The 12,953-nt window shown below is 48.6% G+C and overlaps 1 protein-coding gene across 1 annotated transcript in view; it reads right to left on the bottom strand.

The window, feature by feature from the left end:
• Positions 1-12,953, bottom strand: part of HYDIN (HYDIN axonemal central pair apparatus protein) — a 402,419-nt gene that overhangs the window by 101,230 nt on the left and 288,236 nt on the right. The window contains exons 38-41 of the mRNA XM_045293924.1: positions 11,638-11,806; positions 8,132-8,311; positions 5,211-5,384; positions 184-357 (exon numbers count right to left, since the gene is read on the bottom strand). Of these exons, the coding sequence (XP_045149859.1) occupies positions 184-357; positions 5,211-5,384; positions 8,132-8,311; positions 11,638-11,806 (697 nt within the window). The remainder of the gene's footprint in view (positions 1-183; positions 358-5,210; positions 5,385-8,131; positions 8,312-11,637; positions 11,807-12,953) is intronic.

Here is a 12,953-nt window from a genome sequence, read left to right as displayed (position 1 = left end):
AGTTGTATGAGGCCCCAATAAAATGATTTATTAAAAAAAAAGTCACCTCATTTTCCCCATAGAGCCCTATCTTTGATGTATGATTGAATAAAAGTAAAATTACTAAGCAAAAAAATCCCCCAAATCAAAACAAAACCAAAAAAGAGCCTCCCCAGAGGCTGTGGGCACCAAGGGGGCTCTTACCAGACTCCTCGCCCTCTCTCATGGACTGCTCGATGGCCGCCCTGATGCAGAGCTCCCGGGCCCGAATGCCTGGGATGCTGCTCCCGTCTGAGATGGCTTCCAGCACCACGGAGTCGATGTTCAGGCAGGCCGCGTTGTAGTACTTAGCTATGCTGGCGGCAGCGGCGGACTTTCCTGCAGAAAAGTCAGAGGGTAACTTCCCATGTGTCTGGTGTACTCGATCCCAGCTCTGGAAGAACGGCTGCAGCAGGGTACTCTCTCCAGCCGCTCCGTGTGGCCTGTGGCCAGGATGGTTGCCGGGAAGAGAAGGGAACTCAAGAGCTCGGAGTCAGGACCCCAGCGTCGTGTCCTAATCCCACCACTCGCGTGACCCACTTCTCTCTGTTTTCTTTCCAGTTTCAGAAAGCAATTTTGTTAGACAGCATTTAAAATATCTTGTTGCTCTTGTATCTCTGATTCTAAGGAAGAAGAAGGCTTTTTTGGTTTAAAAAACAACTTATTTTTTTCCCCTCTCTTCATTTCAAAATACTTGGCTCAGCACAAAGAAAGCAGAAAAGTGCAGAAATTAAGAGATAAGAGACAAGATGAGCAGACCCATAATCCACTCTCCAGAGGCACTGCAGTGAGCATATGGTTGTGGAGTCTGCAAGGGCAACTCTTTCATCTTCTTTGACCCCAAAAGTGGGTTATATAGCAGGCTAAGTAAGAATACCCCCACCTAGAGAAGGCCATGTCCTCATCCTCAGAACCCACGAATGTCGCCTTTTATGACATCAAAGGGATTTTCCCATGTGATTAAATCAACCATTTCGAGATCATTCTGAATTACTTTGTGGCACAAGGTGAAGACTAAAATCTTCACATGGCACCAGTAGGTAACGTCATGATCCATGGAGCAAAGGTTGACGTTGCCAAGGATTTTGTCTTGCTTTTAGCTAGATTCAGTGCATGTGAAAGCAACAGATCCAAAAGGACGTTGAGCCGATCTGCTACACAGACCTCGTTACAGTCTTGAAAAGCAGGAAGGTTCCTTGGAGGACTAAGGTGCGCCTGCCCCAAGCCGTGGTCTTTTCCACAGCGTCACATGCGTGTGAGGGGGACACTGAAAAAGGAACACTGAAGAAGAATCAATGCATTTGAATTGTGGGGCTGGTGAATGGAAATTACCCTAGGCTGCTAAAGGGACAAACAGGTCTGTCTTGGAAGCAAGATGGCCAGACTTTTCCTTAGGGGCAAGGTTGCTGAGACTTACATACTTTGGACATGTCCAGAGAGTCGTGTTCTTGGAGAAGGACATGATGCTTGGTAAAGTAGAGGGGAGCACAAAAGAGGAAGGCCCTCAATAAGACAGATTCACGCAAAATCCGAGGGCTCAAGCTCAGCAACAATTGTGAGGATGGCGCAGGTCTGGGTAGTTGTTTTGTTCGACAGTGCATGGTGCCACACTGGGTCGGAACAGGCTCGGTGGCACCTAGCCACGGTAGCAAACATGTGAAACACAGGGCTCCTTCAAGGAGGGAGGAGGGAGGATCAGTCAGAGCAGGTGATGGGGTGATGGCAGCAGAGGGAGCGAGGTCAGAAGATGCTACGCTGCTGTCGTTCACGATGGCAGAGGGGGCCGCAAGCCAAGAGGTGAGCAGCCTCATGGGTAAGTCCTGGACTGGAACCTGAAAGGTTATTGGTACAAATCCACTAAGCTGCACCCGGGGGGAGAGACGTGATCATGTTTCCTTCAAGGGTACAGCCTAGAAAACTCGCTGGGGCAGCTCTACAAAGTCACACGGGGCCACCAGGAGTTGAGATCAACTGGATGGCATTTAACCAGAACAACAGAAGCTACAAAGGGTAAGGAAAAGGGTCGAGAGCGGTCCCCGCTCCCCCACTCCCCCAGCCAAAGAAAGCCCTGCCAATTCATTTTAGACTTCTGACCTTCGGGAGGTTAGAGAATAAGTGGGTGTTGTTTACAGCCACTGAAGCGGTGGGAATTTGTTACAGCAGTGACAGGAAATCATACAGATACTAAGTCATCACCAAGACGATCTCCCTCACTTAGAACAATATATCATGTGCATCTTTTTGCTGGTTCAGAATACTTTTAAGGCATTCATTTTAATGGTAACGTAATTCACTACCAGAATGTGCTATGGTGTCATGGATTGAGTTTTGTCTCCCATGAAATATGTGTCCATTTGGCTGGGTTATACTTCTCAGTGGCTTGGCAGTTTGGTAATGCTGCGGTGTTTCTAGTTATGTAATGATGTAATCATTCACATGCTGTAATCCTGTAAGATCAGCCAGTCATTTCAAAGAGGATTAGGGTGCCATGCAACCCACTTACTCAGGTCACACACTTGTAGGAGGAATGTCCCTGGGGTGTGGCCTGTAGCACCTTCTATCTCCCGAGAGATGAAAGGAAAGAGAAGCGAGCAGAGGAGGAGGGACCCACTACCACCAAGAAAGCAGAGCTAGGAGCCTAGTCCTTCCCTTGGACTCAAGAGTCCTTGCACCAGGAACCTTAGAGGCCCAAGGGAAGATGGATGCCAAGACACCTGGAGATCTTCAAGAACCACCAGGCCAATAGATGTGGAAGCTGACAAAGACCTCATCCCAAAGCCCACAGAGAAAGAAAGCTTCCCCTATAGCTAGTGCCCTGAATGCAGGCTTCTAGTCTCCTAAACTAGGAGAGAATAAATTTCTGTTTGAGAAAGCTACACCCTTGTGGTATTCCTGTGTTAGCAGCCCTGGACAGCTAAGACATACAGGTTATTTAACCAGGTCACCATACCGAGCACTTCAATCTCTCCTCTTTTTTTTTTTTTTAAACTATGGCAAACAGTGCTTCAGTGATTTTTTTTTGCAGTTAATTTTTGTCTGCATCATTAATTATTTTCCTGAGAGAATTTCAGAATGCCAGGTCAAAGTGTTGGCACATACTCCCCCTCTATTTTTAAATAATTCAATGCCTTGAATTTTCTCTAATATTTTAACATTTTTAAATTATTAAAGGAATACAAGTTCAAAATACTCAGAGTTGTATAAATTAACAATGAGGATCTTCCCTCTCCTCTAACTCCGTGCCTCTGAGGCCAGCGATTTAACAGTCTGAGGATGACTTTTGGTGTCTGAATTTTGAACAAGGGAGTCTTTTATTGTCTCTCCAAGTCACCTGTTTAAATTTGACCAGAAAGCCCAAAGGTGCAATGTCCAGTCTGGTTTTGATACAAACTTCCCAACTGTTTTCTGTGATGGTTCTTTGCAAACAATCTTTGCTATAGTCTGCAGCAGAGTCTACCTTTGGCTGCTCTCTTTAGGCTTTTCATCTCTGGATAAAATCGGGTGAACCCTACCCTAGAACAGGGCTTAGTGGCTCCTTCAAGGTCACATGCACCTTCAGGGCTAACCTGGTCTCACGTTTCTGCCGATCCATCACAGTCTTCCGACAAGCCTTGCAGAGCCAATGCAGAAATGGCTAGTTCCTGAGGGTGGCGGAGTCTTTTAATCACTCAGAAACCACATTCTTACTTGTCTTGTTCGATTCCTATCTGGCCTTCTATCTTTTACATTCTGGTCTATGGTTCCTTAGTCTGTGGGTGCAGGGAAAGAAGTCATGGATTGTCACCTGTTTAAAGGTTCCTGGGACCTCTCTCAGTGATTAAAACATAGAGAATGCTCTGGAAGCATTTTCTGTAGGAGTGGCAGTGCTTGGGTCGGAAAAGGGTCCCGGGTCCTTTCTTTGAGTAGGCGGAAGCTCAGAAAATTGCAGGCCCATTCATCGTGCCACTATCTTGGGCCAACGGCCTCGAATGTCTCTGTGCCTGTGAAGTGGGGACTGTCGCGCTCCCCTCCGAGGGCAGGCGGGAGGTCTACACACGGAAACGGATGGGAAGGAGTTCTGCAAACTGCAGGTCCATTTGTAAGCGGAAGATCTCGTTCGTTGCAGGTGGTTTAGGGTGCAGTGAGCGTGTGTAAGTTTTAGAGGCAATAAAGGGCCCGCCTGTTCACGAAGAGCTCACTCCTTGTCTGGCTTACTGTTAGCAACATAATCGCTCCAAAGTGAAGTCGCGCCATGGAGTCAATTCTGACGCAGAGGAACCCGACGGGACCGAGCGGAACTCTCTCTATGGGTTTTCAAGGCACAACGCTTTACGGCAGCAGAAAGCCCCATCTTTCTCACATGGAGCGGCTGGTGGCTTCAAACTGCTGACCTTGAGATTAGTAGTCCAATACGTAAACCCACTACGCTACCAGGGCACCTTTGGCAACATAAGAAGGGGTTTCAGAAAGTTTATGTGAAAATGGAATGAAAAGATAATGGAATGTTTCCTCGAACTTTTTGAAGCCCCTTTGTATTCCTGGTGGTTATTTAGGACAATGTGGTTAGCATTATGTTATTTTTCCAATCGAGTACCAAATACCAGGCAGGGTTACAATTAACAATGACAGTAAATATCCATCATCATTGTAGTAATGATAATAATGAGTGCTTATCATGTGTCACAGGTGGTGTAGTGGTTACACATTGGGCTGTGATCTACAAGGTCAGCAGTTTGAAACCACCAGCTGCTTTGTGGGAGAAAGATGGGGCTTCCTACTCCTGTAAAGAGTTACGGTCTCAGGAACTCATAGGGGCAGTTCTCTTCTGTCCTATAGGATCACTGTGTGTCGGCATCGATTCGATGGTAGTCAGTGTGGTTTTGGTCTGATCATGTGTCAAGTGTGAGGCTAAACATCTGACAGGATGACCTCATTCCATTCTCATGTTCACATTGGATACTGCTACAGCTTTGTAGTCAAGGACGAGCCACGGGAAATTTAAGTGCCTTCCCCAAAGGCACAGAACTGGCAAACGGCACTCTGAGGACTGACTGGGTTGGTGACTCTAGAACACATGCTTGCAAAGACTTTTTATCAATGAACTTGTTAGTAGTTCTCGTGCCCACGCAGCTGATGATGCCACCCTGGAAGGCAGGAGGTTTCTGGAGGGCACGGGACACCTGGGCTTCACCTCCCCCAGGGCTGCCCATTACCTGAGAGGGGTGTCCCGTGGACGATAATGGCAATGCCCTTCCGGTTCTTGGCCAGGCGGCCATCTGTGGAGATGTCAATGCCCAAGTGGCGGGCGATAGCCTTGTTTACGGGGTTGTTTTCCACTTCTCCAACTTCCTCCACAGAGTGGCTGTCGATGCTCTGTAGCTTGTCAGCTGCAGATGAAAAATACACGCGTGTGCACATGCTTGCAGGGATCACTCCCTCACTGCCATCAAAGCAATGCTGACTCAACCCTTGGGGGTTTCGGACACTGCAGTTCTCTTTTTATGGGAGTAGCAAGCCTCATCTTTCTCCTGTGGAGCTGCTGGTGGTTTCTAACTACTGACTTGTGGTTAGCAGCTCATCGTGTAACCCACGGTGCCACCAGGGCTCCCTGTCCATGTGCACATGCAGAGTTACCATGGGCTCTGATAGAAATGGGAAACAGGTTTTCTTATTAAATGTTGTTATATAAAATGGTAAATGTGACTTGCCATCATGCTGCGGTGGCCCTCATTCCCACCTATAGCTCAGGGGATTACCCTTTTGGCTAATAACTTGTCCACTAAACCAAACCAAACTCACTGCCATCGAGTTGATGTCGACTCTCAGTGACCCTCTAGGCCAGGGAAGGACTGCCCTTGTGAGTTTCTTAGGCTGTAACTCTTTACGGGAGTCAAAAGGCCTGTCTTTCTCCCAAGGATCAGCTGGTGATTTTGAACTGCTGACCTTGTGGCTAGCAGATGAATTTGTAACGAGTATGAGACCAAAGCTCCTAATTTGTCCACAGCTATGAAAATTCAAAATACGGATAACTCTGATTCTAATGCTGGAGTTTGCGGAATCTCTCCTGTTGAAATGTGAAAAGGCATCTGTGTGGACCTGCTTAGTTCAGTATGATTTTCAGTGACAAAATGGTTTGATAGATAATGGCATATTTATATTTTGGAATTTCCATAGTTGCCATCTTCCCCCATAGTTGCTATTAAGAATGATTTATATCAGAGGCTGGCAAACTGAAGCCAAGAGGAAAATGTGACCTGCCACTTGATTTTGTAAATAAGGTTTATCGGTCCACAGCCTTTGTCTGTGGCTGCTTTCACGTTACGAAGGCAGAGCTGGGTCGTTGCAGCAGAGCATGCCCCGCAGTACTTGAAACATTTATTGTCTGACCTCTTATGGCCAAGTTTGCTGATCCCCAATTTAGATGGACCAGTGTTGGGCTAAAGGGATGTCTAGGGTGGGCGAGAGCAAGCTGTGATGTTCTCTATATGCAGAGTGATATCTACCCAAATACATAGACCCCTCACCTCTCACCTACTCTCTCGTTATCTGACTTTTAGCATTTACACCAATTGTACAACATTTACTATCTGAACATTTCATGCATTTGACTTATGTTTGGCAGTAACAAATGTCAAAGTGAAGGCAATGCTAGCTGTGATGGTTAAGGTTACAAGTCAGCTCAGTTGGTTTGGCAGTTACGTAGCGATACAGTTTGGCAGTTAAGCAGTGATGCGATTGGTGGTGAAGTAAGGATGTGGTCGTCCCCCATTCTGTGATCTGATGTGTCACTCTCCATGTCCTCACAATGGACGTGTTTGCATGGCAACTGGGTCTTTTGCACCCAACCCTGTTGATGAGTGAGGAGTGGGAATAGTCACTCCAAATGCAGGTACGGTGTCTGAATAGCAAAACTGGGTTTTTCATGTATCATCTCTCAGACCTCTTTTTATTCACTTGAAAACTGACCGCGCTCATTTTAAAGGCACAGCTGTGAAGGTACTTCATTGCCTGGATTTCTTATAATTTAGCTATTGATGGCATGTAAGTGGTTTAGAGGGTTGTTCATCCTTCGTATCATAGAGTGCTTCCTGTTCCGTGGGAGGTCGGGGCTGGCTCTGGGTCAGCCCAGGGACTGAGGACAGTAGCAGGGCCCAGAAGCTAAGGGGCAGGCCAGCAGAAGCAAAGTGGATTGGACATGAGGCCTGGATTCCTGTACTTCAGTCCCCCTTGTCCCATTGTGCACTTCTGCCTTAATGCACCCACAATGTTGACAAGGGTTGAACATGACAACTTAACCCGAGTCCGTAGAGAGCTCACTGGTCTTGCCAATGCTTCCTGTTCCCTGAGAGAGGACAATGATGCGGCATGGCCTATGATGCCTGGCAGAGTAATGGCCCCATGAACCCAGATTTGCTGAATGTGACTTTCAAAGCCTGGCTCTAATGTATTCTGTCACTCAGGCAAGATGATTGCCAGGAAGTGGGCCCAGGACACTAGGGGATCAAATTGTACAGATTGGTTTTTATAGTTTGCTTTCCCCCTTAGTTGATCATAAACATTTCCCAGGAACGTTGTCCAACACATCAACCATTCTGCCTGCCTACCACCCTCTCCTTGACCCTCCTCCACAGGCATGGCGCTGCCAGAGTCCAATGGAAGTAACCCTGGGAAGAATGGGTCCCCCGAGACGTTTCTCTGAGCACTCCATAAACCAAACCAAAACCAAAACACTCTACTGCCCTTAAGTTGATTCCAACTCATAATCATCCTGTAAGACGGAGCAGATCTGCTCTGTAGGGCTTCTGAGGCTGTAAAACATTTACAGATGGAGCACACGGCCTCCTCTTTCTCTTGTGGAGGGGCTGGTGGGTTTGAACTGCTGACCTAGAGGTTAGCAGCCCAACACATAACCTGCTACACCGCTGGGGCAAGCCACTGTGGCAAGCAGAATGTATGACATAGGAAGCCTGTCGGCCTATCTCCGGGTTCATCCTTAGCAGAAGTGGGGAAGCCTCGGCTGGGGGAGTTCTGGGGCTCCCAGGATGCGTTTCCTGGAGAAAAGTGAAAAGATACAGAACCGTCTTCCCACTTCTGCCCAGAATGAGCTGGCACCCAACCAAGAACACCCGGTTACTTTGAAACACGATCTTCTCCAAGCTCTCGTCCTCCTCCTCCTCATCGGGGTAGGTTTTGGAGTCGACCTTCGCGATGTGCCGTTCTTCCATGTTGGATGTGACAGAGATTCCTTGGCTGAGCGAGGTCCGCTTAGTGCTGGCGGAAGTTGCCTGGTCTGATGGGGGCCACTCTTCCTCTTCTACAGGGAGTGGGGAGGGGAGACAGGAAAGGGCAGGAAAGAAAGGACACCTGGTTAGCATCACCTTCAAGTAAATACCAGCTGCGGTTAGGTGGCTGCTGCTAAGCTCCTCTGCACAGAGAGTCTCCAGATTTGATCATTTTTAAAAGCAAAATTGCGCTAGAAAAACTAGAAGCTTCAGAAGAGCAAAACCTGTACGATCCAACTGCAATTCCACGGTCACCACTTCTCTGTCTCTGTCTCTTGGCAATCATATTAATGTGTATGCAGTCTGCTCCCCCTCAGGAGGTAGCACAAGCGTTTTCCACGGTCACTGTGAAGCTTGTCAGTCATTTGGTTGGCCCAGCATCCCCCCACAGGTCTCTGTGACGGCCAAACAAACAAACAAAAAAAACCCCCAAAAAACCACAAACTCACTGCCATCGAGTTGATTCCGACTCAGTGACTAGCTAGGAGAAGGTGGAGCTGCCCCTGTGGGTTTGTGAGACTGTAACTCTTTACAGGAGTAGAAACCCTTATTGTTTTCTCTTGGAGAGGCTAGTGGTTTTGAACTGCTGACCTTGCAGTTCAATCCACATAACATGACCATAGCCAATCCACCACCACAGCAGCACAGTGGGCTATTGTTATACAAAGTGAACCCCAGCCCCTGAGACACAAGCAGCTGCAGGCACCTGGATCATCTGGAGCTCAGAGAGGGGGATGTTCTTCTGGGTGAGGGCAGGATGTCACTTGGAGCCCCTGGCCTGCCCGGCTGTGGGCTCAGGAGCAAGAAGGGTGGGTCACAGGATGAGAGCAGAGAGCACAGATGCTCAAAGAATAGCACAGGGGAGAAGCAGAGGTGAGCCCTCCAGGTGCCCCCACCACACCGTCAGTTCTCCTCTGAGGACCAAACAGAGGAACAAGCCCACGACTGCAGTGCCCTCACGCCCTTAAGTGGCCCTCAGTAAATCAAGCCCCTCGCAGTTTCCAGCCTTGGGCCTGGGTTGCCCACAGTATCACTGTCTATACTCCCAGTCTGGGGCACGTTTCTCTGACCTTTCCCCCAGAACACTGGTGGAGCCCATTGGTGTTTGTGACTATGAGAACAGGCAGGGAACAGTCTTCTCTCATTACCTCCCCCAACCTTAAAAACATTTTTTTAAAAAAAGTTTTTGGTGAAAGTTGACATAGCAAGTCAGGTTCCTGTTTGGCAATTTCTGCACACACCGTTCGGGGCATCGGTTGCGTTGGTCATAACGCGTCTGTCAGCTTTCTCTTCGATTGGGCTGTTCATTCCCTTTCCAGAACCCGGTTTCCCTTAGCGTCTCATCTTTGCTTGTGAGGGATTGCTGGCCTTCTGGTCTCAGACTGATGGCTTTTAGGCAGAGCCTTGATCTTAATATCCTTAATATCTTATACGTCACGCTGTGACTTTGCTAAAAGGGACTCCCAGGGGGGCCTTGGTTCTGGGTTTAAAGAGTATCTTGGGGCAATGGTCTTGGGGAGTCTGCTGTGCTCTACTGTCCCTGCTTGTCTGGACTTTTGGGAAAAAAAGACTTTGAGTTCTGCTCCATGTTTTCCTCTCATCTCCTTTTAGGCCAAACGAGCCTTTTCTGACTCGCTTCTTTCTCTTTGAGAGGCAGTAAGACAGGCCAAGGGCGTGAGCAAAGGACCGCACTGAGTCCATTCATCGTTCATTCCCTTCTACAGCATGTAATCCTGGGGCACAGGGATGGGTCTGGTGCCGTCATAGGCACTGGGTGGCAAATGGAGGGTCGGTGTTCACTGCTGTTTTGGGAGCTTCTTGTCCAGTGGGGGAGGCAGGTACGAGGAAGACAATCGCATAAAAGCCAATTGGTGTACAGATGAAGAGAAAAGACAAGTAATAGCGCTGGTGTATTTCCAGAGGAGGGAGCAGAGACGCAGGACAGAATGCATGCCTCAGGACAAACCACCGTGCTCTAGGCCAGCAGGTGCACACCAGGCAGCCCTTGGGTAGAAGTGGGTAACTTGGGTGCTGGGGCAGAAAGGGTAGGAGGCTGAGAAGTTGATCTGAACCCACAGCCCCTCCATTGCTTAGGACATGGATTTCCACCCAGCCGTCTGGTTATGCGCACACACGGGAAGGGGGCAGTGCAGTGTGATGGCTAGGGACAAGGAGTCGGGAGTCAGAGAGGCCTGAGTTCAAATCCTGACTCTGCCACTTCAAATTGTGGCCCAGACCTCTCTGCGTTGGTCTGCTCCTCTGTCCACACACAGTGCTCAGCACAGGTGTGGCTATCCAGCAAGGGTTCTCTTTTTAAAAAAATTTTGTTTTTAAAATCATTTTATTGGGGGCTCATACAACTCTCATCACAATCCATACATACATCAATTGTATAAAGCACATCTGTACATTCATTACACTCATCATTCTCAAAACATTTGCTCTCCACTAAAGCCCCTGGTATCAGGTCCTCATTTTGCCCCCTACCTTCCCGCTCCCCCTCCCCTCACGATCCCTTGATAATTTATAAATTATTATTTTGTCATTCTTACACTGTCTGATGTCTCCCTTCACCCACTTTTCTATTGTCCGTCCCCCCAGGGAGGAGGTTATACGTAGATTCCTGTAATTGGTTCCCCCTTTCTACCCACTCTCTCTCCACCCTCCCGGTATTGCCACTCACACCACTGGTCCTGAAGGGATCATCTGTCCTGGATTCCCTGTGTTTCCAGCTCCTATCTGTACCAATGTACATCCTCTGATCTAGCCAGATTTGTAAGGTAGAACTGGGATCATGATAGTGGGAGGAGGAAGCATTTAGGAACTAGAGGAAAGTTGTGCTTCATTGTTGCTACACTGCACCCTGACTGGCTCATCTCCTCCCCGCAGCCCTTCCGTAAGGGGGTGTCCAGTTCCGGCAAGTGTTCTCGTGCTGTGTGCCAGCGAGTCCATTCTGACGCACAGAGACCCTACGGGACCGAGCAGACCTGTCTCAGGGGGTTTCCGGGGCTGTCGTCTTTAGGGGAGCACATTGCTGGGCCTTCCTTTTGCCGAGCTGCTGGTGGGTCTGAACTGCCAACAGAGCACCTTAATCATGGTGCCACTAGAGTGTGAGTGAGTGTATGTGTGAACACCCCACTGGGCTCTAGAGCCAGGTGAACGTGCCTCAGTCTCACACCCATAAGAAGGGAGTAAGAGGGCTGAATTCCTTTAAGGGTTGGGAATAAAACACATAAGCCACCAGGCACCCACCTGGCAGGAGCAGGTGCTCGGGAATCAGTGGGTCTTAGAGCAGCAGCAGCGACCCCAAGGCGCAGGGCAGTGGCTGGGGGCTAGGGTTCTGCCGCTGAGTTCTCACCGTTCTCCTGCGAGTGGTTCTCCATATACTTCGCCTTCATCTGCTCCTCTTTCGACCGTTTCAACTCCTTAAAGTACTCGTACACCTCCGTGGGCAGCTTCTCCCCAGGAGGGCGGGGAGGCAGCAGCAGGGTGTTGAAAGAATCATAGCCCTTGAGCTTCCGGAGCATCTGTGAGAGGGCAGAACGGGGCTGTGGGTCTCCAGGAAAACTGCTCCCCCCGCCCCACCCCCCTGGAGTCCTAGGCTGCTGCGCTAGGTTCCAGCCCAAAACTGCTCATTGATCTCGAAAAGTTCCCGGCTCTGCCCCAGCGTCTGAGGCCGGGTTTTGGACAAATATTTTCTGGATTCCAAAATAGGGGTGGGGAGGGCACTCTTTGGGGGAGTCTAAAAATGACAGCTGTGCTCTAACACTTTGGGGATTTTAACACCAATCGAGTTCACTGCCATGGAGTTGACTCCAACTCACAGCCACCTAAGAGTAAAGGGTGAACTGCCCCTGTGGGTTTCCAGGACTGCACATCTGCACGGGAGTAGAAAGCGTCGGCTTTGCCCCCACAGAGTGGCTGGTGGTTTCGAACTGCTGATCGTGTGGTTCGCAACCTAACGGGTCACCAACACACAAACTATCAACTGCTCTACAGGAGAAGGAGAAGGTTGTCTACTCCTGTAAAAGGGTTATCGTCTTGGAAACAGGAGCTGCTCTACTCTGCCTTCTATGGTCTCTAAGTGGTGGAATTGAACCCCCGGTAGTGAGTGACTGACTTTTTAAAAATATAAATGTATCCCATGCAGTGTTTGGGCCACGTGGCTGAGTGTGCCGGTGAGTTAAGCCTGACTAATCACAACCCTGTAAGACAGGGCTTCCAAGGCCGAAACCGCTCTGGAATCCGACGGCCGGGTTTTCTTTCTGGTGGACGGCTGGTGAGTTCCAACCATCAGCTTCACCGTTACCAACGGAATACTTAATTATGGAAGCACCAGAGGGCCTATTGGAAGCACCCTTATACTAAGAAAGAAAATGAATATTTGTCATGCAGGGCAGCCTGCAGTGTGTTTTTCTAGACTGGACAACTGTAGTGTGTATACTTGTGTGTATGTGTTTACACACAAACATATAGAGTGCAATGAAATATAATTCTGAAAGAGATTTACTTCTAATACAATCTAACTTATGGGTGTTAAAAATATTTTGGTATGAAAGAATTCACCAAGAGAGTAATAACAGAGCCCGCTGACTGGGAAAACATCTTTAGCAATGACACATCAGACAAAGGCCTTATTACTAAAATCTACAATATTTTGCAAGCTTACAATAA

Source organism: Echinops telfairi, unplaced genomic scaffold (genome assembly GCF_000313985.2).
Source record: "Echinops telfairi isolate 266 unplaced genomic scaffold, ASM31398v2 ScPeMD7_2291;HRSCAF=2852, whole genome shotgun sequence".
Taxonomy (NCBI): Eukaryota; Metazoa; Chordata; class Mammalia; order Afrosoricida; family Tenrecidae; genus Echinops; species Echinops telfairi.
This window is presented reverse-complemented; position numbering and strand designations above follow the sequence as displayed.